At 45.6% G+C, this 27,179-nt stretch overlaps 2 protein-coding genes across 3 annotated transcripts in view; one reads left to right on the top strand and one right to left on the bottom strand.

Annotated features, from left to right (window-relative positions):
• The window catches only part of CFAP43 (cilia and flagella associated protein 43), a 75,860-nt gene extending 73,161 nt beyond the window's left edge, over positions 1-2,699 (bottom strand). Inside the window, exon 1 of the mRNA XM_038757537.1 lies at positions 2,644-2,699. Coding sequence (XP_038613465.1) covers positions 2,644-2,699 — 56 coding nt within the window. The remainder of the gene's footprint in view (positions 1-2,643) is intronic.
• The window catches only part of GSTO1 (glutathione S-transferase omega 1), a 37,168-nt gene that overhangs the window by 864 nt on the left and 9,125 nt on the right, over positions 1-27,179 (top strand). The window contains exons 1-4 of one of the 2 annotated variants that reach the window (XM_038757541.1): positions 12,756-12,883; positions 15,517-15,625; positions 23,899-24,121; positions 25,558-25,659. In XM_038757541.1, coding sequence (XP_038613469.1) covers positions 12,850-12,883; positions 15,517-15,625; positions 23,899-24,121; positions 25,558-25,659 — 468 coding nt within the window. In that variant the 5' untranslated portion in view covers positions 12,756-12,849. Of the gene's footprint in view, positions 1-12,755; positions 12,884-15,516; positions 15,626-23,898; positions 24,122-25,557; positions 25,660-27,179 lie in introns of those variants that run through there. The other variant, XM_038757542.1, reaches the window with a different exon arrangement.

The raw sequence follows: 27,179 nt of genomic DNA, 5'->3' as shown, positions 1-27,179 counted from the left end.
GAGAAAAGGAGGTTTTCTAAGAGAATCCTTCTACCCAGAAGATAAGCTCAAAATTGCCACGTGCAGAGCCAGAATCCAAATGCCTGAGGAAGTGGTAAGTCTTTGAGGCTCCTCTTCTTTCATGAAAGAAAGGAAGTTGAAGGACAGCTTGGGAAGTATTTCTTTTTCTGCCTGCACCCATAATAAGAGGGTCACAGGGAAAGAAGGAAGGAGTCACAGAAGGATTTATAACTGTGGGATGAGGTTAGTGAAAGGGATGAAGAATTAAGGACCCCCAGAGAGAAACAGGGATTCATGGAAGGTACGGGCATCACCAGGAAAGGAGAGAATCGAAGGAGAAATGCGGGGGAAACTCAGAGGAATGGGGATCCCAGGGAAGCAGCTTGGCCTAATCATCATCATCAATCGTATTTATTGAGCGCTTACTGTGTGCAGAGCACTGTACTAAGTGCTTGGGAAGTACAAGTTGGCAACATATGAAAAGAGTATGCACATAGAAATCAGGGAACCTGAGTTCTAATTCCAGTTCTGCCACTTGCCTGCTGTGTGACCTTGGGCAAGTCATTTAACTTCTCTGTGCCTCAGTTTCCTCACCTAAAAAATGGGGATGAAATACCTAGCCTCCCCCCACCTTAAGATTATGAGCCTCGTGGCACAGGGACAGGATCCGATGTAATTATACTGTATTTGTCCCAGTACTCTATCTCTACCTATCTGTTACCATATATATAATAATGGTATTTGTTCAGCGCTTACTATGTGTCCAGCACTGTTCTAAGCACCGGGGCACTGTCCACCCCGGATATAGATAGATAATAATGAGAAGCAGTGTGGCTCGGTGGAAAGAGCCCGGGCTTGGGAGTCAGATCATGGGTTCTAATCCCAGCTCTGTCTGCTGTGTGACCTTGGGCAAGTCACTCACTTCTCTGAGCCTCAGTTCCCTCATCTGTAAAATGTGGATGAAGCCTGTGAGCCCCACGTGGGACAACCTGATAATCTTGTATCCCCCCACAGTGCTTAGAACAGCGCTTTGCACCTAGTAAACGCTTAACAAATGTCATCATTATTTATAGATCTATGTACCCCAGCGCTTATATCAGTGCTGGGCATATAGTAAACACTTAAGGAATACCCTCATCAGTGTGGTGATGGTGATGATGATGATTGATGATGATGACTGATTCATTCAATCGTATTGATTGAGTGCTTACTGTGTACAGAGCACTGGACTAAGCACTTGGGAAGTACAACCTGGCAACATATAGAGACGGTCGCTACCCAACAGTGGGCTCACAGTCTAGAAGGGGGAGACAGAACAAAACAAAACATATTAACAAAATAAAATAAATAGAATAGTAAATATGTACAAGTAAAATAAATATTCATTCATTCATTCAATCGTATTTATTGAGCACTTACTGTGTGCAGAGCACTGGACTAAGCACTTGGGAAGTACAAGCTGGCAACATCTAGAGACGGTCCCTACCCAACAGTGGGCTCACAGTCTAGAAGGGGGAGACAGACAACAAAACAAAACATAGTAACAAAATAAAATAAATAGACTAGTAAATATGTACAAATAAAATACAGTAATAATAATAATAATAATAATGAACTATATTAATAAAATAAAGTAGAGTAGTAAATACGTACAAGTAAAATAAATAGAGTAATAATAATAATGGTATTTATTAAGCGTTTACTATGTACAAAGCACTGTTCTATGCGCTGGAGAGGTTACAAGGAGATCAGGTTGTCCCATGGGGGGCTCACAGTCTTAATCCCCATATTACAGATGAGGGAATTGAGGCACAGAGAAGTTAAAAAATCTGTGCAAATATATATACAGGTGCTGTGGGGAGGGGAAGGAGGTAGGGCAGAATCAATCAATCATATTTATTGAGTGCTTACTGTGTGCAGAGCACTGTACTAAGCGCTTGGGAAGTACAAGTTGGCAACATCTAGAGACGGTCCCTACCCAACAGTGGGCTCACAGTCTAGAAGGGGGAGACAGAGAACAAAACCAGAAGCAGAACCAGAACCAGGGCAGAAGGGCGATGGGGAGGAAGAGAGGAAAAAGAAGCCGCATGGCTCAGTGGAAAAGAGCACGGGCTTTGGAGTCAGAGGTCATGGGTTCAAATCCCCGCTCTGACAATTGTCAGCTGTGTGACTTTGGGCAAGTTCGCTTCCCTGTGCCTCAACTACCTCATCTGTATAATGGGGATGAAGACTGTGAGCCCCCTGTGGGACAACCCTGTAACCTTCCCAGCGCTTGGAACGGTGCTTGGCACATAGTGAGCGCTTAATAAATGCCATCATCATCATTATTAATCAATCAATCGTATTCATTGAGCGCTTACTGTGTGCGGAGCACTGTACTAAGCGCTTGGGAAGTCCAAGTTGGCAACATCTAGAGACGGTCCCTACCCAACAGTGGGCTCACAGTCTAAAAGCGCTTAGTACAGTGCTCTGCACATAGTAAGCGCTCAATAAATACGATTGATGAGGACAAAAGGGGGAGACAGAGAACAAAACCAAACATACTAACAAAATAAAATAAAGAGAATTCTTCCAAAGGGGGTTCAGGCTGGGAAGGCCTCCTGGAGGAGGTGAGCTGATTGATGTGAGGGGGCAGGGGCGCACCTGACTCCCAGGGATGCGGCGGCCCCATCGCTGGCCTCCTCTTGCACAGGCCTCATGGCCAACCTGGGCCGCCGCCCTCTGGACCACCGCCGCCGCCTTGTTTCCCCGCGTATCCAGGAGACGGCAGCGCCCGCGCCCATTGGCCCCGCCGCGCCGGGATCCCGCCGGGGATTGGCGGAGGCCTCGGCCGCCTCGGCCAATCAGAGGGCCGGGAGGGGAGCCACCGCCCCCCCATCCCCGCCCACCCACCCGCCCGCTCGCTCAGTTATCGCGAGAGCCGGGGAGCCCGCCAGGCGGTCGTTCATTCATTCATTCGAGTGAGCGCATCATGTAGTCGCGCGTTTTACCACTGGACTAAGCGCTCAGTTCCGTTTCATTCATTCATTCATTCATTCATTCCCTCCCTCATCCAATCAGTCGTGTTTATTGAGCGCATACTGCGTGCACGGCACTGGACTAAGCGCTCAATTCCGTTTCTTTCATTCATTCATTCCCTCCCTCATCCAATCAATCGTGTTTATTGAGGCGCTTACTGCGTGCACGGCACTGGACTAAGCGCTCAATTCCGTTTCTTTCATTCATTCATTCCCTCCCTCATCCAATCAATCGTGTTTATTGAGCGCATACTGCGTGCACGGCACTGGACTAAGCGCTCAATTCCGTTTCTTTCATTCATTCATTCCCTCCCTCATCCAATGAATCGGGTTTATTGAGGCGCTTACTGCGTGCGCGGCACTGGACTAAGCGCTCAATTCCGTTTCTTTCATTCATTCATTCCCTCCCTCATCCAATCAATCGTGTTTATTGAGCGCTTACTGCGTGCGCGGCACTGGACTAAGCGCTCAATTCCGTTTCTTTCATTCATTCATTCCCTCCCTCATCCAATCAGTCGTGTTTATTGAGCGCTTACTGCGTGCACGGCACTGGACTAAGCGCTCAATTCCGTTTCTTTCATTCATTCATTCCCTCCCTCATCCAATCAATCGGGTTTATTGAGGCGCTTACTGCGTGCGCGGCACTGGACTAAGCGCTCAATTCCGTTTCTTTCATTCATTCATTCCCTTCCTCATCCAATCAATCGTGTTTATTGAGGCGCTTACTGCGTGCACGGCAATGGACTAAGCGCTCAATTCCGTTTCTTTCATTCATTCCCTCCCTCATCCAATCAATCACTCATTCATTCAATCGTGTTTATTGAGCGCTTACTGCGTGCACGGCACTGGACTAAGCGCTCAATTCCGTTTCTTTCATTCATTCCCTCCCTCATCCAATCAACCACTCATTCATTCAATCGTGTTTATTGAGGCGCTTACTGCGTGCAGAGCACTGGACTAAGCGCTCAATTCCGTTTCTTTCATTCATTCCCTCCCTCATCCAATCACTCATTCAATCGTGTCTATTGAGTGCTTACTGTGTGCAGAGCACTGGACTAAGCGCTCAATTCCGTTTCTTTCATTCATTCATTCCCTCCCTCATCCAATCAATCATTTATTCATTCAATCGTGTTTATTGAGTACTTACTGCGTGCACGGCCCTGGACTAAGCGCTCAATTCAGTTTCATTCATTCATTCCCTCCCTCATCTAATCAATCACTCATTCATTCAATCGTGTTTATTGAGGCGCTTACTGAGTGCACGGCACTGGACTAAGCGCTCAATTCCGTTTCTTTCATTCATTCCCTCTCTCATCCAATCACTCACTCATTCATTCAATCGTGTTTATTGAGGCGCTTACTGCGTGCAGAGCACTGGACTAAGCGCTCAATTCCGTTTCTTTCATTCATTCCCTCCCTCATCCAATCACTCATTCCTTCAATCGTGTTTATTGAGCGCTTACTGCGTGCAGAGCACTGGACTAAGCGCTCAATTCCGTTTCTTTCATTCATTCCCTCCCTCATCCAATCACTCATTCATTCAATCGTGTGTATTGAGGCGCTTACTGCGTGCACAGCTCTGGACTAAGCGCTTAATTCCGTTTCATTCATTCATTCCCTCCCTCATCCAATCAATCACTCATTCATTCAATCGTGCTTATTGAGCGCTTACTGCGTGCACAGCACTGGACTAAGCTCTCAATTCCATTTCATTCATTCATTCCCTCCCTCATCCAATCAATCACTCATTCATTCAATCATGCTTATTGAGCGCTTACTGCGTGCACGGCACTGGACTAAGCGCTCAATTCCGTTTCTTTCATTCATTCATTCCCTCCCTCATCCAATCAATCACTCATTCATTCAATCGTGTATATTGAGGCGCTTACTGCGTGCAGAGCACTGTACTAAGCGCTCAATTCCGTTTCTTTCATTCATTCCCTCCCTCATCCAATCACTCATTCATTCAATCGTGTTTATTGAGCGCTTACTGCGTGCACAGTACTGGACTAAGCGCTCAATTCCGTTTCTTTCATTCATTCATTCCCTCCCTCATCCAGTCAATCACTCATTCCTTCAATCGTGTTTATTGAGGCGCTTACTACGTGCACAGTACTGGACTAGGCGCTCAATTCCGTTTCTTTCATTCATTCATTCTCTCTCTTATCCGATCAATCACTCATTCCTTCAATCGTGTTTATTGAGGCGCTTACTGCGTGCAGAGCACTGGACTAAGCGCTCAATTCCGTTTCATTCATTCATTCCCTCCCTTATCCAATCAATCACTCATTCCTTCAATCGTGTTTATTGAGGCGCTTACTGCGTGCACAGCACTGGACTAAGCGCTCAATTCCGTTTCTTTCATTCATTCCCTTCCTCATCCAATCACTCATTCATTCAATCGTGTTTATTGAGCGCTTACTGCGTGCACGGCAATGGACTAAGCGCTCAATTCCGTTTCTTTCGTTCATTCATTCCCTCCCTCATCCAATTCCGTTTCTTTCGTTCATTCATTCCCTCCCTCATCCAATCAATCACTCATTCATTCAATCGTGTTTATTGAGCGCTTACTGCATGCACGGCACTGGACTAAGCGCTCAATTCCGTTTCTTTCATTCATTCCCTCCCTCATCCAATCACTCATTCATTCAATCGTGTTTATTGAGATGCTTACTGCGTGCAGAGCACTGGACTAAGCGCTCAATTCAGTTTCTTTCATTCATTCATTCCCTCCCTTATCCAGTCAATCACTCATTCATTCAATCGTGTTTATTGAGCGCTTACTGCGTGCAGAGCACTGGACTAAGCGCTCAATTCCGTTTCTTTCATTCATTCCCTCCCTCATCCGATCAATCACTCATTCCTTCAATCGTGTTTATTGAGGCGCTTACTGCGTGCACAGCACTGGACTAAGCACTCAATTCCATTTCATTCATTCATTCCCTCTCTCATCCAATCAATCATTTATTCATTCAGTCGTGTTTATTGAGCGCTTACTGCGTGCACGGCACTGGACTAAGCGCTCAATTCCGTTTCTTTCATTCATTCCTTCCCTCATCCAATCACTCATTCATTCAATTGTGTTTATTGAGACGCTTACTGCGTGCAGAGCACTGGACTAAGCGCTCAATTCCGTTTCATTCATTCATTCCCTCTCTCATCCAATCAATCATTTATTCATTCAATCGTGTTTATTGAGCGCTTACTGCGTGCACGGCACTGGACTAAGCGCTCAATTCCGTTTCTTTCATTCATTCCCTCCCTCATCCAATCACTCATTCATTCGATCGTGTTTATTGAGACGCTTACTGCGTGCAGAGCACTGGACTAAGCGCTCAATTCAGTTTCTTTCATTCATTCATTCCCTCCCTCATCTAGTCAATCACTCATTCATTCAGTCGTGTTTATTGAGGCGCTTACTGCATGCAGAGCACTGGCCTAAGCAATTCATTGAAGCAGCGTGGCTCAGTGGCAAGAGCCCCGGCTTTGGAGTCAGAGGTCCTGGGTTTGAATGCGGATTCCGCCACTTAGCTGTGTGCGCCTGTTGTTGGGTAGGGACCGTCTCTCTATTTTGCCAACTTGTACTTTGTGCTCTGCACAAAGCCAGTTGGCGATCGTAATTTCCCAGCTGTCCACAATCAATCAGTCGTATTTATTGAGCACTTACGGTGTGCAGAGCACCGTACTAAGCGCTTGGGAAGTACAAGTTGGCAACATAGAGAGACAGTCCCTACCCAACAGTGGGCTCACAGATCAGGACATCAATGGAAAGCAAAAGACTAGAATCCCTTTCTATTTCATCAAGGATTCATTTCCCGCACTCTGCTCTAGAATCCCAACCCCAGCCCCCATAAACAGCACTGATTCTGGGATCCCTCGAAAGCCCACCACCTCACTTAAACCCCACATTAGTGGGGTCTAAAATAAACACAAGTCATGCTTCTAGACTGTGAGCCCACTGTTGGGTAGGGACCGTCTCTGTATGCTGCCAACTTGTACTCCCCAAGCGCTTAGTACAGTGCTCTGCACACAGTAAGCGCTCAATAAATACGATTGAATGAATGAATGTTTCTACTAATTGACACAAATCTATATCAGCTGAATCATGCTGACTTAGATACTCATGTTAGACTTTAGGCACTCCTAAGACCTTCGTTACAGATAAAAGGAGAAAAGGTTCACAATGCCGAGTCATTCCAGCATTTAGTTCCTTTGAGAATTCAGGCCCTCGCATAAATTGAATCAGACTTCCATATATGTATAGCTGGGAGAGAGGGGGTAGGGTTTTTATTTTCTTCACAGTATTTGTTAAACACTCACTATGTGTCAAACACTGTTCTGAGCTCAGGGTAGATATAAAAATCGATCAGGTTGGACATAGTCCCTCCCCCACATGGGACTCACAATATTAATTCCCATTTTACAGATAAAGTTACTGATGAAGGCAGAGGATCTGGCTTCTAATCCCAGATCTGCCACTTGCCTGCTGTGTGACCACGGGCAAGTCACTTAACTGAACAGTGCTTGGCACATAGTAAGCGCTTAACAAATACCATTATTATTATTATTAGTGTCTGTTTCCTCATCTGTAAAATGGAGATTAAATCCTCCTCCTTCCAGTTTAGACTGTGAGCTCTATGTGGGACAGGGACTGTGTCCAAACTGATTTCCTCGTAACTACCCCAGCACTTAGAACGATGTTTGGCGCATAGTGAGGATTTAACAAATACCATTTTTTAATGAAAAGTAACAGAGGCAGCTGAGAACTAGGTGAGACGCTCAGTGTAGTTCTAATAGTATTTATTAGGTGTTTAACGTGTGCAGCACTGAATTGGAAAAGAATTAGACTGTGAGCCCTTGGTTGGGTAGGGACCGTGTCCGTATGTTGCCAACTTGTACTTCCCAAGTGCTCTGCATACAGTAAGTGCTCAATAAATACGATTGAATGAATTCGACAGAGTTCCTGGCTTCCAGGGCACTCACAGTCTGCACCCTTATTTTATTATTTGGATTTCTCTATTGGCAAATATCTGTAACTGTCTCCCCTGTTGGAATGGAAGTTCTCTGTGGGTGAGTAGATTTCCCAAATACATACATTAGTGCATTATACCCCGTTGGGTGCTCAATAAATACTATTACTTTTATTACTACTACTTGAAGCGTGGGGCTAGAAAGGTGAGGTTTGTGAAAAAAGGTGATGGGGACAAAATTGTAGCAGTTCTGGGGGGTACGTCTTGATTGCCACACGGAGCGTTTTGGTGGTTTTTAATGACAGAAGTCGGGAGTCTCTGGATTCCACACATTCAGTTCCTTACCCCAGCTCCCAAATAAAAAACATATTTACTTTCTACATCAATGACCAACCTAAGTGTTTCCCAACAAGAGTGGAGGCAGCTCAAATGGGAGCCCAGCGGGGTTTGTGTGTTCGAGTTTAGGAAGAAAAATAAAGCAGGTTGCAGCAATCAATGCCTTAGCAGGACAGCACAAAACTTTTGACAATATATCGATCAGAGCAAATATATTTTTGAAAGAACTCTTCATTACAAAGGTAATTTTAACTGAGTTTACCTTGGGATTAGGACCGGCAATTTTTGTTTTGTTTTTTTAGATCTGGACACATATTTTAATAGGTCTGAGCACTTACAAAAAAAACCATTTCTAGTAGAAAGAGAAGTCAGCAAGGGAAAATCATCCTCTGATTTGTCTATGCCCTTTAAATATCAATATTTAAAGATTCTGGACCTGCAGATAAGGTTGGTACGCAAGCAACGAATGGCGAGCCTTCCCTGTTTTTCAGACTGAATGATCCTTAAGCTTTGGCAATGCTTTTCCTTCATTTTGATGCGGAACAGAACTGAAGGCAGCTGAGCTGCAAAGTCAGTTTTACCACTGCAGTTCTGTTAAGCTAATACTAATAATGATAAAAAATATAATTTTGTGGCCCTTCTGGGCAGGGATCATGTCTACCGTTCTCTCCCAAGCTTAGAACAGTGTTCGGCCCACAGTAAGTGCTCAATAAATATCATTAATTAAGCACTTACTATATGCCGAGCGCTTAGAACAGTGTGTTGCACATAGTAAGCGCTTAAATACCATCATTATTATTATTACACTATACTATAGAGAAGCAGCGTGGCTTAGTGGAAAGAGCATGGGCTTGGGAGTCAGAGGTCATGGGTTCTAATCCCGGCTCCACCACTTTTCAGCTGTGTGACTTTGGGCAAGTCACTTCACTTCTCTGGGCCTCAATTACCTCATCTGTAAAATGGAGATTAAGACGGTGAGCCTCCCGTGGGACAAACTGATCACCTTGTAACCTCTCCAATCAATCAATCAATCAATCGTATTTATTGAGCGCTTACTATGTGCAGAGCACTGTACTAAGCGCTTGGGAAGTACAAATTGGCATCACATAGAGACAGTCCCTACCCAGCAGTGGGCTCACAGTCTAAAAGGGGGAGACAGAGAACAGAACCAAACATACCAACAAAATAAAATAAGTAGGATAGAAATGTACAAGTAAAATAAATAAATAAATAAATAAACAAATAGAGTAATAAATTAGAACAGTGCTTTGCACATAGTAAGTGCTTAATAAATGCCATCATTATTATTATGAGGCTCAGAGTTTAAGCAGCAGGGCGAAGAGGTATTAAGTCCCCATTTTACAGATGAGAAAACTTAGACTACTTGAGTTGCCTGTGAGCCCACTGTTGGGTAGGGACCGTCTCTATATGTTGCCAGCTTGTACTACTCAAGCGCTTAGTACAGTGCTCTGCACACAGTAAGCGCTCAATAAATACGACTGATTGATTGATCATGCAGCAGGCAAATGGCAGAGGCAGGATTAGAACCAGGACCTTTGATTCCCAGGCCCTTCTGTATGAAATCATCATCATAGTAAAGGAAATAAGTCACTAAGATCTTGATGTCCCCTGCCATTACATAGAGGTCCAAATACTAATGAACTCTTCATTAGTATTCATTCTCTTTAGAGAAGCACCATGGCTCAGTGGAAAGAGCCCGGGTTTTGGAGTCAGTGGTCATGAGTTCAAATGCCGGCTCCGCCAATTGTCAGCTGTGTGACTTTGGGCAAGTCACTTCACTTCTCCGGGCCTCAGTTATCTCATCTGTAAAATGGGGATTAATAATAATAATAATGATGGCATTTGTAAAGTACTTATTATGTGCAAAGCACTGTTCTAAGCGCTGGGGAGGTTACAAGGTGATCAGGTTGTCCCACGGGGGCTCACAGTTTTAATCCCCATTTTAATCAATCAATCAATCATATTTATTGAGCGCTTACTGTGTGCAGAGCACTGTACTAAGCGCTTGGGAAGTACAAGTTGGCAACATATAGAGACGGTCCCTACCCAACAGTGGGCTCACAGTCTAAAAGGGGGAGACAGAGAACAAAACCAAACATACTAACAAAATAAAATAAATAGCATAGATAGGTATTTTACAGATGAGGTAACTGAGGCCCAGAGAAGTGGAGTGACTCACCCAAAGCCACACAGATGACAGTTGGCCGAGCCGGGATTTGAACCCCTGACCTCTGACTCCAAAGCCCGGGCTCTTTCCACTGCGCCACGCTGATTAATCAATCAATCAATCAATCAATTGTATTTATTGAGCGCTTACTGTGTGCAGAGCACTGTACTAAGCGCTTGGGAAGTCCAAGTTGGCAACATATAGAGACGGTCCCTACCCAACAGTGGGCTCACAGTCTAAAAGGGAGAGACAGACAACAAAACCAAACATACTAACAAAATAAAATAAACAGAATAGATATGTACAAGTAAAATAAATAGAGTAATAAATATGTACAAACATATATGCATATATGTTTGATTAAGACTGTGAGCCCCCCCCCCCCACCCCGTGGGACCACCTGATCACCCTGTAGCCTCCCCAGCGCTTAGAACAGTGCTTTGCACGTAGTAACCGCTTCATCCATCAATCAATCGTATTTATTGAGCGCTTACTGGGTGCAGAGCACTGGACTAAGCGCTTGGGAAGTCCAAGCTGGCAACATCTAGAGACAGTCCCTACCCCACAGTGGGCTCACAGTCTAAAAGGGGGAGACAGAGAACAAAACCAAACATACTAACAAAATAAAATAAATAGAATAGACATGGACAAGTAAAATAGAGTAATAAATGTGCACAAACATATATACATATATGTTTGATTAAGACTGTGTGCCCCCCCCCGTGGGACCACCTGATCACCTTGTAGCCTCCCCAGCGCTTAGAACAGGGCTTTGCACGTAGTAACCGCTTCATCCATCAATCAATCGTATTTATTGCGCACTTACTGCGTGCAGAGCACTGGACTAAGCGCTTGGGAAGTCCAAGCTGGCAACATCTAGAGACAGTCCCTACCCCACAGTGGGCTCACAGTCTAAAAGGGGGAGACAGAGAACAAAACCAAACATACTAACAAAATAAAATAAATAGAATAGACATGGACAAGTAAAATAGAGTAATAAATGTGCACAAACATATATACATATATGTTTGATTAAGACTGTGAGCCCCCCCCCCCCCCCCGTGGGACCACCTGATCACCTTGTAGCCTCCCCAGCGCTTAGAACATTGCTTTGCACGTAGTAACCGCTTCATCAATCAATCAATCGTATTTATTGCGCACTTACTGCGTGCAGAGCACTGGACTAAGCGCTTGGGAAGTCCAAGCTGGCAACATCTAGAGACAGTCCCTACCCCACAGTGGGCTCACAGTCTAAAAGGGGGAGACAGAGAACAAAACCAAACATACTAACAAAATAAAATAAATAGAATAGACATGGACAAGTAAAATAGAGTAATAAATGTGCACAAACATATATACATATATGTTTGATTAAGACTGTGAGCCCCCCCCCCCCCCGTGGGACCACCTGATCACCTTGTAGCCTCCCCAGCGCTTAGAACAGTGCTTTGCACGTAGTAACCGCTTCATCAATCAATCAATCGTATTTATTGCGCACTTACTGCGTGCAGAGCACTGGACTAAGCGCTTGGGAAGTCCAAGCTGGCAACATCTAGAGACAGTCCCCTACCCCACAGTGGGCTCACAGTCTAAAAGGGGGAGACAGAGAACAAAACCAAACATACTAACAAAATAAAATAAATAGAATAGACATGGACAAGTAAAATAGAGTAATAAATGTGCACAAACATATATACATATATGTTTGATTAAGACTGTGAGCCCCCCCCCCCCGTGGGACCACCTGATCACCTTGTAGCCTCCCCAGCGCTTAGAACATTGCTTTGCACGTAGTAACCGCTTCATCAATCAATCAATCGTATTTATTGCGCACTTACTGCGTGCAGAGCACTGGACTAAGCGCTTGGGAAGTCCAAGCTGGCAACATCTAGAGACAGTCCCTACCCCACAGTGGGCTCACAGTCTAAAAGGGGGAGACAGAGAACAAAACCAAACATACTAACAAAATAAAATAAATAGAATAGACATGGACAAGTAAAATAGAGTAATAAATGTGCACAAACATATATACATATATGTTTGATTAAGACTGTGTGCCCCCCCCGTGGGACCACCTGATCACCTTGTAGCCTCCCCAGCGCTTAGAACAGGGCTTTGCACGTAGTAACCGCTTCATCCATCAATCAATCGTATTTATTGAGCGCTTACTGGGTGCAGAGCACTGGACTAAGCGCTTGGGAGAGGATGATGTAAGAGACACTGTCCCTCCCCACAAGGTCCACCACTGGGCGAGCTTGCATCATTCACTAGCCCCGCCTGCTGCGGTCACTAGCCCAGCTTGCCAGTAGCCGCTCAGTCAGTAGCCCCTCAAGCCGCGATGTCGGGGGTGTCGGCCAGGAGCCTGGGAAAGGGTGAGTCCTCGGGGGAAGGGGTCATTCACTCATAATAATAATAATAATAATGGCATTTATTAAGCGCTTACTATGTGCAAAGCACTGTTCTAAGTTCTAATTCATTCAATTCACTCATTCAACCGTATTTATTGAGCGCTTATTGTGTGCGGAGCACTGGACTAAGCGCTTGGGAAGGCCAAGTGGGCCACAAATAGACGGTCCCCACCTGACTTTGCAGCCCGGCTGCCTCCAGTTCTGTTCCGCATCAAACTGAATGAAAAGCACTGCCAAAGCTTGAGGATCATTCAGTCTGAAAAACAGGGAAGGCTCGCCAGTCATTCCGTACCAACCTTATCTGCAGGTCCAGAATCTTTAAATATTGATATTTAAAGGGGATGGATAAATCAGAGGATGATTTCCCCTTGCTGACTTCTCGTTCTACTAGAAACTTTTGTTATGGGTGCTCAGACCTCTTAAAATATGTGTCCAGATCTAAAAAACAAAAGGCAGTCCCTACCCAACAACGGGCTCACAGGCTAGAAGGGGGAGGCAGACAACAAAACAAAGCATGGAGACGGGGGTCAAAGTCGTCAGAATAAATAGAATTAAAGCTATATGCAATAAACGATAGCATTGGTTAAGCGCTTACTATGTGCCAAGCGCTGTTCTAAGCGCTGGGGGGATTCAAGGTGATCAGGCCGTCCCAAAGTCGTCAGAACAAATAGAATTAAAGCTATAGGCAATAAACGATGGCATTTGTTAAGTGCTTACTATGTGCCAAGCACTGTTCTGAGCACTGGGGGGGATACAAGGTGATCAGGCAGTCCCAAAGTCGTCAGAACAAATAGAATTAAAGCTATGTGTGATAAACGATGGCATATGTTAAGTGCTTCCTATGTGCCAAGCACTGTTCTAAGCACTGGGGGGGATACAAGGTGATCAGGCCGTCCCAAAGTCATAAGAACAAATAGAATTAAAGCTATATGCAATAAACGATGGCATTGGTTAAGCGCTTACTATGTGCTAAGCGCTGGGGAGGATACAAGGTGATCAGGCCATCCCAAAGTCGTCAGAACAAATAGAATTAAAGCTATATGCAATAAACGATGGCATTGGTTAAGCGCTTACTATGTGCCAAGTACTGTTCTGAGCGCTGGGGGGGATACAAGGTGATCAGGCCGTCCCAAAGTCGTCAGAACAAATAGAATTAAAGCTATATGCAATAAACGATGGCATTGGTTAAGCGCTTACTATGTGCCAAGCACTGTTCTGAGCGCTGGGGGGGATACAAGGTGATCAGGCCGTCCCAAAGTCGTCAGAACAAATAGAATTAAAGCTATATGCAATAAACGATGGCATTGGTTAAGCGCTTACTATGTGCCAAGCACTGTTCTAAGCGCTGGGGGGGGATACAAGGTGATCAGGCCGCCCCAAAGTCGTCAGAACAAATAGAATTAAAGCTATATGCAATAAACGATGGCATTGGTTAAGCGCTTACTATGTGCCAAGCACTGTTCTAAGCACTGGGGGGGATACAAGGCGATCAGGCCGTCCCAAAGTCGTCAGAACAAATAGAATTAAAGCTATAGGCAATAAACGATGGCATTTGTTAAGCGCTTACTATATGCCAAGTACTGTCCTAAGCGCTGGGGGGATACAAGGTGATCAGGCCGTCCCAAAGTCGTCAGAACAAATAGAATTAAAGCTATAGGCAATAAACGATGGCATTGGTTAAGCGCTTACTATGTGCCAAGCACTGTTCCAAGCGCTGGGGGGGGGGATACAAGGTGATCAGGCCGTCCCAAAGTCGTCAGAACAAATAGAATTAAAGCTATAGGCAATAAACGATGGCATTGGTTAAGTGCTTACTATGTGCTAAGCGCTGGGGAGGATACAAGGGTGATCAGGCCGTCCCAAAGTCGTCAGAACAAATAGAATTAAAGCTATATGCAATCAACGATGGCATTGGTTAAGCGCTTACTATGTGCCAAGCACTGTTCTAAGCGCTGGGGGGGATACAAGGTGATCAGGCCGTCCCAAAGTCGTCAGAACAAATAGAATTAAAGCTATATGCAATAAACGATGGCATTGGTTAAGCGCTTACTATGTGCCAAGCACTGTTCTGAGCGCTAGGGGGGATACAAGGTGATCAGGCCGTCCCAAAGTCGTCAGAACAAATAGAATTAAAGCTATATGCAATAAACGACGGCACTGGTTAAGCGCTTACTATGTGCCAAGCAATCAATCAATCAATTGTATTTATTGAGCGCTTCCTGTGTGCAGAGCACTGTACTAAGCACTGGGGGGGGATACAAGGTGATCAGGCAGTCCCACGTGGGGCTCACAGTCTTCATCCCCATTTTAGAGATGAGGTCACTGAGGCCCAGGGAAGTGACTGGCGCAAAGTCGCACAGCTGACAAGGATTCGAACCCATGACTTCTGACTCCCAAGCCCGGGCTCTTTCCATTGAGGCACAGTGCTGGGCCCAGAGGAAGCGCCGACCAAAGACCACCATTCTGAACGCCCAGGCCGTTGGGGGTCACCGCCCCCGGACCCCCTGCTTGCCCAGCAGGCCGGGGAGGTGGGGAGGTGGGGAGATGGGGGAGCCTCCTCCTCCGAGCAGTAACCGGGCTTTCTTGCTTTGTTGCAGGCAGCGCCCCACCGGGCCCGGTCCCCGAGGGCCTGATCCGAGTGTACAGCATGCGGTTCTGCCCCTACGCCAAAAGGACCCTGCTGGTCCTCAACGCCAAAGGAATCAAGTAAGACATCCATCCCCGTGGGCAGGAAAGGGGCAGGGCCCACTCTGCTGGACTCTCAGACGCTTAGGACAGTGTCCCGCACTCAGGAAGCGCTCAGCAAATACCTTCGGGGGAGTGGACTCCGCTTCTCCAACACCAAAACTGATGCCGTGTTTATTCTAGGGGCAGAGGATCAGCCTGGCTCAGTGGAAAGAGCACGGGCTTTGGAGTCAGAGGTCATGGGTTCGAATCCCGACTCCGCCACATGTCTGCTGTGTGACCTTGGGCAAGTCACTTAACTTCTCTGAGCCTCAGTTCCCTCATTTGTAAAATGGGGATTAAGACTGTGAATCCCACGTGGGACAACCTGATCAGTTTGTATCCCCCCAGCGCTTAGAACAGTGCTTTGCACATAGTAAGCGCTTAACAAATGCCAATATTATTATTATTATTATTATTATCCCCTCTTCTGTTCCTCAACCACCATCCGCACTTTCCCCGAGTCCCCTTATTTTTTGCCCCCTCTACCAGTTCCCCCTTCACCCAGACTGAGCCCCTTCCTTCCTCTTCCCCTCGTCCCCCTCTCCATCCCCCTCATCTTACCTCCTTCCCTTCCCCACGGCACCTGTATATATGTATATATGTTTGTACATTTTTATTACTCTATTCAGTTATTTATTTCACTTGTACATATCTATTCTATTTATTTTATTTTGTTAGTATGTTTGGTTTTGTTGTCTGTCTCTCCCTTTTAGACTGTGAGCCCACTGTTGGGTAGGGACTGTCTCTGTATGTTGCCAACTTGTACTTCCCAAGCGCTTAGTGCAGTGCTCTGCACACAGTAAACACTCAATAAATAGGATTGATTGATTGATTCACCCCCAAGGTCTGTGGCAGACATTTTAAATGTTTATTCTCAGATAACATCTTGTGGCTTTGTCCTAGGCTACCTCACTTGCCTAGGTCTGCTGAGAACACACCCAGCGCTTAGTACAGTGCCTGGCATAAAGTAGGCGCTTAACAAATAATAATAATAATGATGATGGCGTTTATTAAGTGCTTACTATGTGCAAAGCAACGTTCTAAGCGCTGGGGAGGATACAAGGTGATCAGGTTGTCCCACGTGGGGCTGACAGTCTTCATCCCCATTTTACAGATGAGGTAACTGAGGCATAGAGAAACTAAATGACCTGCCCAAGGTCACACAGCTAACAATTGGCAGAGGCGGAATTAGAACCCATGACCTCTGACTCCCAAGCCTTGCTCTTTCCACTGAGCCACGCTGCTTTGTCCTAAGCTACTGCACTTGCCTTGGTCTGGTGAGATAATAATAATAATAATAATAATAATAATGTTGGCATTTGTTAAGCGCTGTTCTAAGCGCTGGGGGGGGGGGGATACAAAGTGATCAGGTTGTCCCACGTGGGGTTCACAGTCTTAATCCCCATTTTACAGATAGGTAACTGAGGCTCAGAGAAGTTAAGTGACTGGCCCAAGGTCACACAGCAGACATGTGGCAGAGCTGGGATACGAACCCATGACCTCTGATTCCAAAGCTCATGCTCTTTCCACTGAGCCACAGAACACACCCAGCGCTTAGTACAGTGCCTGGCATAATGTGAGTGCTTAACAAATACCATTATTATTATTATCCACTCCTCAGAATCCACTCCTCCGATGGCCATCTATTTCTTATCACATAAAACAGAAATGCCTAATCATGGACTTCAAAGTTCTCTACCAGTTTTTTAATGGTATTTGTTAAGCGCTTACTAGGTGCAAAGCACTGTTCTAATTGCTGGGGGCGGGGGGATACAAGGTGATCAGGTTGTCCCACGTGGGGCTCACAGTCTTAATCCCCGTTTTCCAGAAGATGTAACTGAGGCCCAGAGAAGTTAAGTGGCTTGCCCGAAGTCACCCAGCTGATAATTGGCAGAGCCAGGATTTGCACCCGTGACCTCTGACTCCAAAGCCTGTGCTCTTTCCACTGAGTCACACTGTCATTATTGTTCACTCCTCAAAATCCGCTCCTCTGATGGCTACCTCTTTCTTCTTACAGAAATGCCTAATTGTTGACTTCCAAGTTCTCTACCTGTTGTCTCTCCAGTCCCCATTTGCTCACTTCTCCAGCTTTATTCCACCTCAGATTTTTCACACCTTCCAGGCTAACCTTTTCGCTGTTCCTTCATTTTTTTAAAAAAGCCAACCACAGCTAAGGAGCCTGCAAGGCTTTTTTTTTTTTTGCTGGGGGGGAGTTTCTGATGCAGCTGGATCAGACTTTATTGACTTTATTGTGACTTTATTGTCTCTCCTTCATCGATCCACCCCGCTAAAATCTGCCAAACTGTATCACTCCCCATCTTTAAAACTCTTCCCCGCAAATCACATCTTCCAAGAAGTATTCCCCAACTCCCCTCCCCTTCTTCTGGGTTCTGCTGCAGCCACCTTAGCAATCAATCCATCAATCAATCAATCACATTTATTGAACGCTTACTGTGTGCAGAGCACTGTACTAAGCGCTTGGGAAGTACAGGTTGGCAACATCTAGAGACAGTCCCCACCCAACAGTGGGCAGCATTGAGGAGCAGCGTGGCTCAGTGGAAAGAGCTCGGGCTTGGGAGTCAGAGGTCATGGGTTCAAATCCCGGCTCCTCCACTTGTCAGCTGTGTGACTTTGGGCAAGCCACTTCACTGCTCTGGGCCGCAGTTACCTCATCTATAAAATGTGGATGAAGACTGTGAGCCCCTGGTGGGACAACCTGATCACCTTGTAATAATAATAATGATGATGGCATTTATTAAGCGCTTACTATGTGCATAGCACTGTTCTAAGCGCTGGGGAGGTTACAAGGAGGTTGTCCCACGGGGGGGCTCACAGTCTTAATCCCCATTTTACAGATGAGGGAACTGAGGCACAGAGAAGTGAAGTGACTTGCCCAAAGTCACACAGCTGGCAATTGGCAGAGCTGGGATTTGAACTCATGACCCCTGACTCCAAAGCCCGGGCTCTTTCCGCTGAGCCACGCTGTAACCTCCCCAGTGCTTAGAACAGTGCTTTGCACATAGTAAGCGCTTAATAAATGCCATTATTATTATTATTGTGTATATACATTTATTTGCCATTTATTTAATTGCTTACTCCTGTTTCTATTTCTTATGGCTTGTGCGCTTCCTCTTTCACCTGTGCACAGAGAAGTGAAATGACTTGCCCAAAGTCACACAGCTGGCAATTGGCAGAGCTGGGATTTGAACCCATGACCCCTGACTCCAAACCCCGGGCTCTTTCCGCTGAGCCACGCTGTAACCTCCCCAGTGCTTAGAACAGTGCTTTGCACATAGTAAGCGCTTAATAAATGCCATTATTATTATTATTGTGTATATACATTTATTTGCCATTTATTTAATTGCTTACTCCTGTTTCTATTTCTTATGGCCTGTGCTCTTCCTCTTTCACCTGTTGTATGTTTGACTGTCTATGCCTATTTAATAATAATAATGATAATAATGATGGTGTTTGTTAAACGCTTACTATGTGCAAAGCACTGTTCTAAGCGCTGGGGAGGTTACAAGGTGCTCAGGTTGTCCCACCGGGGGCTCACAGTCTTCATCCCCATTTTACAGATGAGGGAACTGAGGCCCAGAGAAGTGAAGCGACTTGCCCTTTTTTCTCCTCTACCGGATAGTAAGCTGCCTGCGGGCAGGTTTCATATCTTATGCTTCCGTTGTACAGTCCCAAGGGCCGAAGATGGTGTTTTCACACGGTAATTAGGTGCTTAATAAATGTTGTTGATAGTGATGATTAGGGTGGAATTGTTAATGGCGGTTCGGTCCTGCCACTCAAAAGTCCTGAGGCAGAGGGGAGAGTGCCCACAGTCTTGGGATGGGAGTGATGTCTGCGCCAACGGGAATTTTTGGTGGCTGAAGAAGAGGAGGCAGAGTGCCTCCCGCTGTCACTGCCACCATTGCCACTGTGCCAGGACAAGACTTTTGGCCCGTTACAGACATGGTTAGAAACATGTGATCCAGCTGCATCAGAAACTCCCCCCAGCAAAAAAAGAAAAAAAAAAGCCTCGCAGGCTCCTTAGCTGTGCTTGGCTTTTTAAATCAAATTGCATTTATTAAGCCCTTACTAGGTGCAAATCAATCAATCAATCAATCGTACTTATTGAGCGCTTCCTTTGGGCAGAGCACTGTCCTAAGCGCTTGGGAAGTCCAAGTTGGCAACATCTAGAGACGGTCCCTACCCAACGGTGGGCTCGCAGTCTAAAAGGGGGAGACAGAGAACAAAACCAAACATGCTAACAAAATAAAATAAATAGAATAGATATGTACAAGTAAAAGAAATAAATAAATAGAGTAATAAATATGTACAAACATATATACATATATACAGGTACACGGTCTCTCCCAGAACACCCCACTCTCTATCTGCAGTTGTTCTGGCAGCGTATCCATAGAGTTTTCTTGGTAAAAACATGGAAGTGGCTCACCAGTTGCCTTCTTCCGTGCTGTAAATTTGAGTCTCCACCTTGGACTCTCTCCCGGGCCGCTGCTGCCCGGCGCAGGTGAGTTTTGACTTGTAGCGGATTGCCTTCTGCTCTCTAGCCACTGCCCAAGCTAGGAATGGAATGTGTGTGCCTCAGCTTGACTCTCCCTCCCGTAGCCGAGAGTGGTAGAATACTGGAAACTCTCCAAGTGTGATCCTGACTAGTTAGGACTAGTCAAGCAATCAATCAATCGTATTTATTGAGCGCTTACTGCGTGCAGAGCACTGGACTAAGCGCTTGGGAAGTCCAAGTTGGCAACATATAGAGACGGTCCCAACCCAACGGTGGGCTCACAGTCTAGAAGGGGGAGACAGAGAACAAAACCAAACATATTAACAAAATAAAATAAATAGAATAGATATGTACAAGTAAAATAGAGTAATAAATATGTGCTAAGCGCTTAGTACAGTGCTCTGCACATAGTAAGCGCTCAATAAATACGATTGATGATGATGAGGAGGAGGAGGAGCCCCCTACTCCCCCCTTCCCGTTCCAGACCTGACTCCCCCTCGCCCACCATTTATGTTATATAAATATAATAATTTATATTGTCACCCCCTTCCTTCCTCTCCCCCTCTTCACCCTCTCCATCCCCCCATCTTACCTCCCTCCCTTCCCCACAGCACCTGTATATATGTATATATGTTTGTACATATTTTTTACTCTATTTATTTATTTATTTAATTTATTTGTACATATCTATTCTATTTATTTTATTTTGTTAGTACATTTGGTTTTGTTCTCTGTCTCCCCCTTTTAGACTGTGAGCCCACTGTTGGGTAGGGACTGTCTCTATATGTTGCCAATTTGTACTTCCCAAGCGCTTAGTACAGTGCTCTGCACATAGTAAGCGCTGAATAAATACGATTGATGATGATGATGATGATGTACAAACATATACATATATACAGGTGCTGTGGGGAAGGGAAGGAGGTAAGATGGGGAGATGGAGAGGGGGATGAGGGGGAGAGGAAGGAGGGGGCTCAGTGTGGGAAGGCCTCCTGGAGGAGGTGAGCCCTCAGTAGGGCCTTGAAGGGAGGAAGAGAGCTAGCTTGGCGGATGGGCAGAGGGAGGGCATTCCAGGCCTGGGGGATGACATGGGCCGGGGGTCGACGGCGGGACAGGCGAGAACGAGGCACAGTGAGGAGATTAGCACTATTTTTTTTAAAAAAATTGTACTTAAGTGCTTACTATGAGCCAGGCATTGTACTAAGTGCTGGGGTCGTTACGAGCAAATCAGGTCAGACACAGACCATGACCCACATGGGGCTCCCAGTCTTCATCGCCATTTGACAGATGAGGCAAGTGAGGCACAGGGAAGTGAAGTGACCTGCCCAAGGTCACACAGCAGACAAGCGGTGGAGCCGGGATTAGAACCCAGGTCTGCCTGACTCCCAAGCCCGTGCTCTTTCCTCTAAGCCACTCTGCATCTGATGGTAGATGAAACATGCTTTCCACCATGGGGGTCAGCTGTAAAACTGCTCACAGTCACGTAGTTAGAACTGGTGGTACATAAAGCGGTAGTTTGTAATATCGGGCAATTAAATTGCTCGGGACCCAAGATTATAGAGCGGAATTCTGCTTCCAGCTCTGACCTGTCTTTTACTCAATGGTTGAATTCTTTTCTCAGCCCGCAAAGCAAATCAGCTGCTTTCAGCCTGTCAGTCACTTGATATGGTACATGCACAAACTAGTGCAAGTTCTTTTTGTTCGGCTAATCTGTTCTTCTGGAGGAGGCTCAGTTCTTGACTCTTATTGAAAGCTAGGCAAGCCACCTTCTCTTCTCTCACTTGGTATTACTGTCTGAACAAACCCTTAGACAAGTCCTTAGAAATATGAGTTGAATTCTGAATGCAACTTGGGCTTTAGACATTATTCTGTCTTGCTTGTTTTCAACTTTAATTGCTGAGGGACCCTTAAAGGTTGTATCGTACATAGTTTGTGATCGTTGGGATAGCGAGGACTTCAATTGCTTTCCAAGAAGTCTCAGTAATAATGAGTTGGATCCTTCTCTTTCTGAAGGTATCTTGCCCAGGCCTCTGTTCTGAGGTAGGCAAGTTCCTAGATCAATTAATCAATCAATCAATCAATCAATCGTATTTATTGAGCGCTTACTGTGTGCAGAGCACCGTACTAAGCGCTTGGGAAGTACAAGTTGGCAACATATAGAGACAGTCCCTACACAACAGTGGGCTCACAGTCTACACAGGCTGGATGTCACCTAAATAATAATGATAGCATTTATTAAGCGCTTACTATGTGCAAAACACTGTTCTAAGCACTGGGGAGGTTACAAGGTGATCAGGTTGTCCCACAGGGGGTTCACGGTTTTAATCCCCATTTTACAGATGAGGTAACTGAGGCACAGAGAAGTGACTTGCCCAAAGTCACAAAGCTGACAATTGGCGGAGCCGGGATTTGAACCCATGACCTTTGACTCCAAAGCCCGTGCTCTTTCCACTGAGCCATGCTGCTTCTCTGAAGGGTTTCTGTCTTCTACCGGTTTATTTAATCAGCTTGATCTCTGTGTCTGGCGGAGCGAGCTTTGGGGAGAGATCACCATCTTTCCAGGAATTCCCCATTGACATTAACTTTATTACCAACAGTACAGTTAGTCTTGGGGTCTCAGTAACCCTGTCATCCTCAAAGATGAGGAACATATTCACTCTCCCCCACCCCCAGGGGTTCCTCAGCTAACAATGCTAATTAAAGCCTTGATTCATTTCTAGAAGGGAAGGATTTTGAAGCCATTAAATCACAAACCTCGTGTATTTGAGGAATAATAATGATGATGATAATAATTGTGGTACTTGTTAAGCGTTTACCATTGGACAAACGCTGTGATAGATAATCCCCAGGGAATCAAGTCGGAAACAGCCCCTATCCTACGTGGGGCTGAAGGGCTAAGTAGGAGGGGGAAATCAGGTATTTAATCCCCATTTGGCAGATGAGGCAACTGAGGAACAGAGCTGTTAAGGGATTTGTCCAAGGTCACACAACAGGCAAGTAACAGAGCTGGGATTAGAATTTGGGTCCCCTGACTCTCAGGTGTGTGCTGTTTCTACTAGGCCACATTCATTCATTTGGTCGTGTTCATTCATTCATTCATTCATTCATTCATTCAGTCTTATTTATTGAGCGCTTACTGTGTGCAGAGCACTGTACTAAGCACTTGGGAAGTACAAGTTGGCAACATATAGAGACGGTCCCTACCCAACAGCGGGCTCACAGTCTAGAAGGGGGAGACAGACAACAAAACAAAACGTATTAACAAAATAAATAGAATAAATATGTACAAGTAAAATAAATAAATAGCGTAATAAATATGCACAAAGATATATACATATATACAGGTGCTGTGGAGAGGGGAAGGAGGTAAGGCGGGGGGGATGGGGAGGGAGAGAGGGGGAGAAGGAGGAGGGGGCTCAGTCTGGGAATTAACTTGTATCTACCCCAGAATGTAGAATAGTGTTTGGTACATAGTTAGGGCTTAACAAGTACAATTGTTTATTGAGCACTTACTGTGTGCAGAGCACTGTACCAAGTGCTTGGAAAGTGCAAGACACTTCTAGAGAGCATATCAGGGTGGCGGCAGGCCAGAGTGACCACATGTCTAGTTCTTTATTCAACACCTGATATGGGCCAGTGCACTTATGGTATTCTTTTTTCCCCCTGTCCTTGCATCTCACCCCCTCTAAGGATGCCGTTCAGCCTGTGTCAATCCCGGTGTTTTCCTTCTTCCTTCCAGACACGAAGTTATCAACATCAACTTGAAGAACAAGCCCGAGTGGTTCTTTGAGAAGCACCCCCTTGGCCAGGTGCCAGTTCTGGAGACCAGCAAGGGTCAACTGATCTATGAATCTTCCATCACCTGCGAGTACCTGGATGAAGCCTACCCTGAGAAGAAACTGTTCCCAGCTGACCCATATGAAAAGGCGTCCCAAAATATGATATTTAACCGGTTCTCTAAGGTACTTGAGCAGGGGAAATAGTCCCTTTTCCCTTCCCTTCCCCCAGCCCATCTTCTTTTGTTTTGACCCTTGCAAGCCAGATCAGCAGTGCCTTTTTTTAATGGCATTTATTAAGCGCTTACTATGTGCAAAGCCCTGTTCTAAGTGCTGGGGAGGTTACAAGGTGATCAGGTTGTCCCACGTGGGGCTCACAATCTTCATCCCCATTTGACAGATGAGGTAACTGAGGCACAGAGAAGTGAAGTGACTTGACCAAAGTCACACAGCTGACAAGTGGAGGAGCCGGGATTTGAACCCATGATCTCTGACTCCAAAGCCCGGGCTCTTTCCACTGAAACGCGCTGCTTCGTCGCTCCTCCTTGACTTCCTGTTTTGTTCCCCACAATCCTGAAATCATTTGAAATTTAAAACTGGAGATTTCGAGAAAGGCCAAACAGAAACCTACTTTGAACAATACATGTCTTCACTAGCCTTTCAGCAGGATACAGAAAATAACAAGAGACAGGATAATAGTGGAAAAGGGGGAGCTGATAGCATTATTTAAGAAACGATTGGCATGCCACGATTTCAGATTACACTGGTTTTGGGCTTGGGGGATGACGGGAGACTGGTCACTTTTCCGTGGTGAGTTGTATTTATTTAGCACCTACTGTGTACAGAGTGCTAAATGCTCGAGAGAGGATGCTAGCTCCCTGGTCAGGGGAGTGATGATCTAACGAGAAAAAGGAAGAAAGGTATGCATCAAATACAAATAGGCAAAGCAGAAAGGTTACAACAGGTAGTAGCATGAATATATCAGGACAGAATAGCTGAATAAATGAGTGCACGATGATTATCCATTGTCTTCATCCATAGCATGAATATCTACTACTTTAGGCCACGTCGCTACTCTTTCCATGTTTCCCTGGACTGACTCACTCCCTGGGTCTTCTGCTGGTTCTCAGTGGAAGGGGCAGAACAGATGCGTAACCCTTCCCCGTAACCAATTAACAACCTTGCTACATTAATGTACCAGATTTCATTCCCACAGTAATATGCTCTTGATTACATTTTTGCAGACTGTCTTCATGGCTATGTCTCTTGTCCTGAGAGCTTGAAGTCAGAATGGTTGAATACACAGTCAGAAAATAAAGATGTATTGACAGAGCCTAGTCCAAAAAAACATCTTTCAGGAGATTTGGAGGGATCACAAGAGGGATGGAAGAGTGGGCTGTCGTAAGAGGTGGTGGGATGGAAAAACTGTGCTACCTTTGTGAGAAGTGAAATCGGACATCCCCGTTTGGCTTGGAGAAAGGAAAACCAAGGTAGAGTCGTGTTACTCGGGGTGGCAAAAAAGGGAAATGAGTTAGGAGAGGATGATTTCTGGATAGAGGGGCAGCTACAGATGTCCTGAAAACTTTCTCCTAAAACTATCTCCCTTAACTGTTCTCATTCAGGTACCACCTTTGGCTTTGAAATGTTTGATGGGAGCCCGGAATGGGGAAGACTGCTCTGACCTGAAGGCAGAACTGCGCAAGGAATTCAGCATCTTGGAGGAGGTAAGCAGCGGAATACCTTCTTGTGATAGGGACCTAGCGTCCTAGGAAGAGAGAGCCTGTTTTAGTGGCAGGTGAAGCGGATGATTCAATCACCGGTTTTCACTGTTTGAGGAAAAAATCTGATGCTGGTCCCCAGACACAGGTAATTGTGTGTTCAGCCCGAGTCCAGGGAGGTACATTGAAAGGAGTAATAATAATAATAATAATGTTGGTATTTGTTAAGCTCTTACTATCATCATCATCATCAATCGTATTTATTGAGCACTTACTGTGTGCAGAGCACTGTACTAAGCACTTGGGAAGTACAAATTATAGAGACAGTCCCTGCCCAACAGTGGGCTCACAGTCTAAAAGGGGGAGACAGAGAACAAAACCAAACATACTAACAAAATAAAATAAATAGAATAGATATGTACAAGTAAAATAAATAAATAAATAAATAGAGTAATAAATATGTACAAACATATATACATATATACTGGTGCTGTGGGGAAGGGAAGGAGGTAAGATGGGGGGGAATGGAGAGGGGGAAAAGGGGGAGAGGAAGGAAGGGGCTCAGTCTGGGAAGGCCTCCTGGAGGAGGTGAGCTCTCAGCAGGGCCTTGAAGGGAGGAAGAGAGCTAGCTTGGCGGATGGGCAGAGGGAGGGCATTCCAGGCCCGGGGGAGGACGTGGGCCGGGGGTCGATGGCGGGGCAGGGGAGAGCGAGGTACAGTGAGGAGATTAGTGGCGGAGGAGCGGAGGGTGCGGGCTGGGCTGGAGAAGGAGAGAAGGGAGGTGAGGTAGGAGGGGGCGAGGGGATGGACAGCCTGGAAGCCCAGGGTGAGGAGTTTCTGCCTGATGCGCAGATTGATTGGTAGCCACTGGAGATTTTTGAGGACTGAACTGAACTATACCAGAACTGAATTCTGCCCAGTTCAATCAATCAATCAATCAATCGTCTTTATTGAGCGCTTACTGCGTGCAGAGCACTGTACTAAGCGCTTGGGAAGTACAAGCTGGCAACATATAGAGACGTATATATATATAATATATATATATATATAAAACATATATCTCTCTCTGAGGAGAGATGTGCAAAATCTGAATGAAATGGCAGTTTGGTGACTTTTCCCACACTCTTCCTTCACCAAAAGTCGTTCAGGTTCCTCTCTAATTTCTCTTTAAGAAATTCTCCTTCTTCTGCAAACTGCAAACTGCAAGTATGTCTCGTCCATGCTCTCCACAAGAGGGAACCCCATTCAAGTCTTTAACTCTCCAAGGATTGCAGAAGGGACAGATTTCCCTGGGGATTGTCTTCCCAGCCTCTTGGTGGGGCAGCATAAATTCCTCATCTATTTCCCGACTCAGCAGGGCGGAGGGTCGCCTACTTTTTCTGACCAGATGGATCCAGGATAATTTCAAGAATCACCAATGATGTCAATAAGCAGAAGCTGCGTGGCTCAGTGGAAAGAGCACGGACTTGGGAGGTTGTGGGTTCTAATTCCGGCTACACCACTTAGCTGTGCGACTTTGGGCAAGT

The sequence above is a fragment of the Tachyglossus aculeatus genome, chromosome 16 (assembly GCF_015852505.1).
Source record: "Tachyglossus aculeatus isolate mTacAcu1 chromosome 16, mTacAcu1.pri, whole genome shotgun sequence".
Lineage (NCBI taxonomy): Eukaryota > Metazoa > Chordata > Mammalia > Monotremata > Tachyglossidae > Tachyglossus > Tachyglossus aculeatus.
This window is presented reverse-complemented; position numbering and strand designations above follow the sequence as displayed.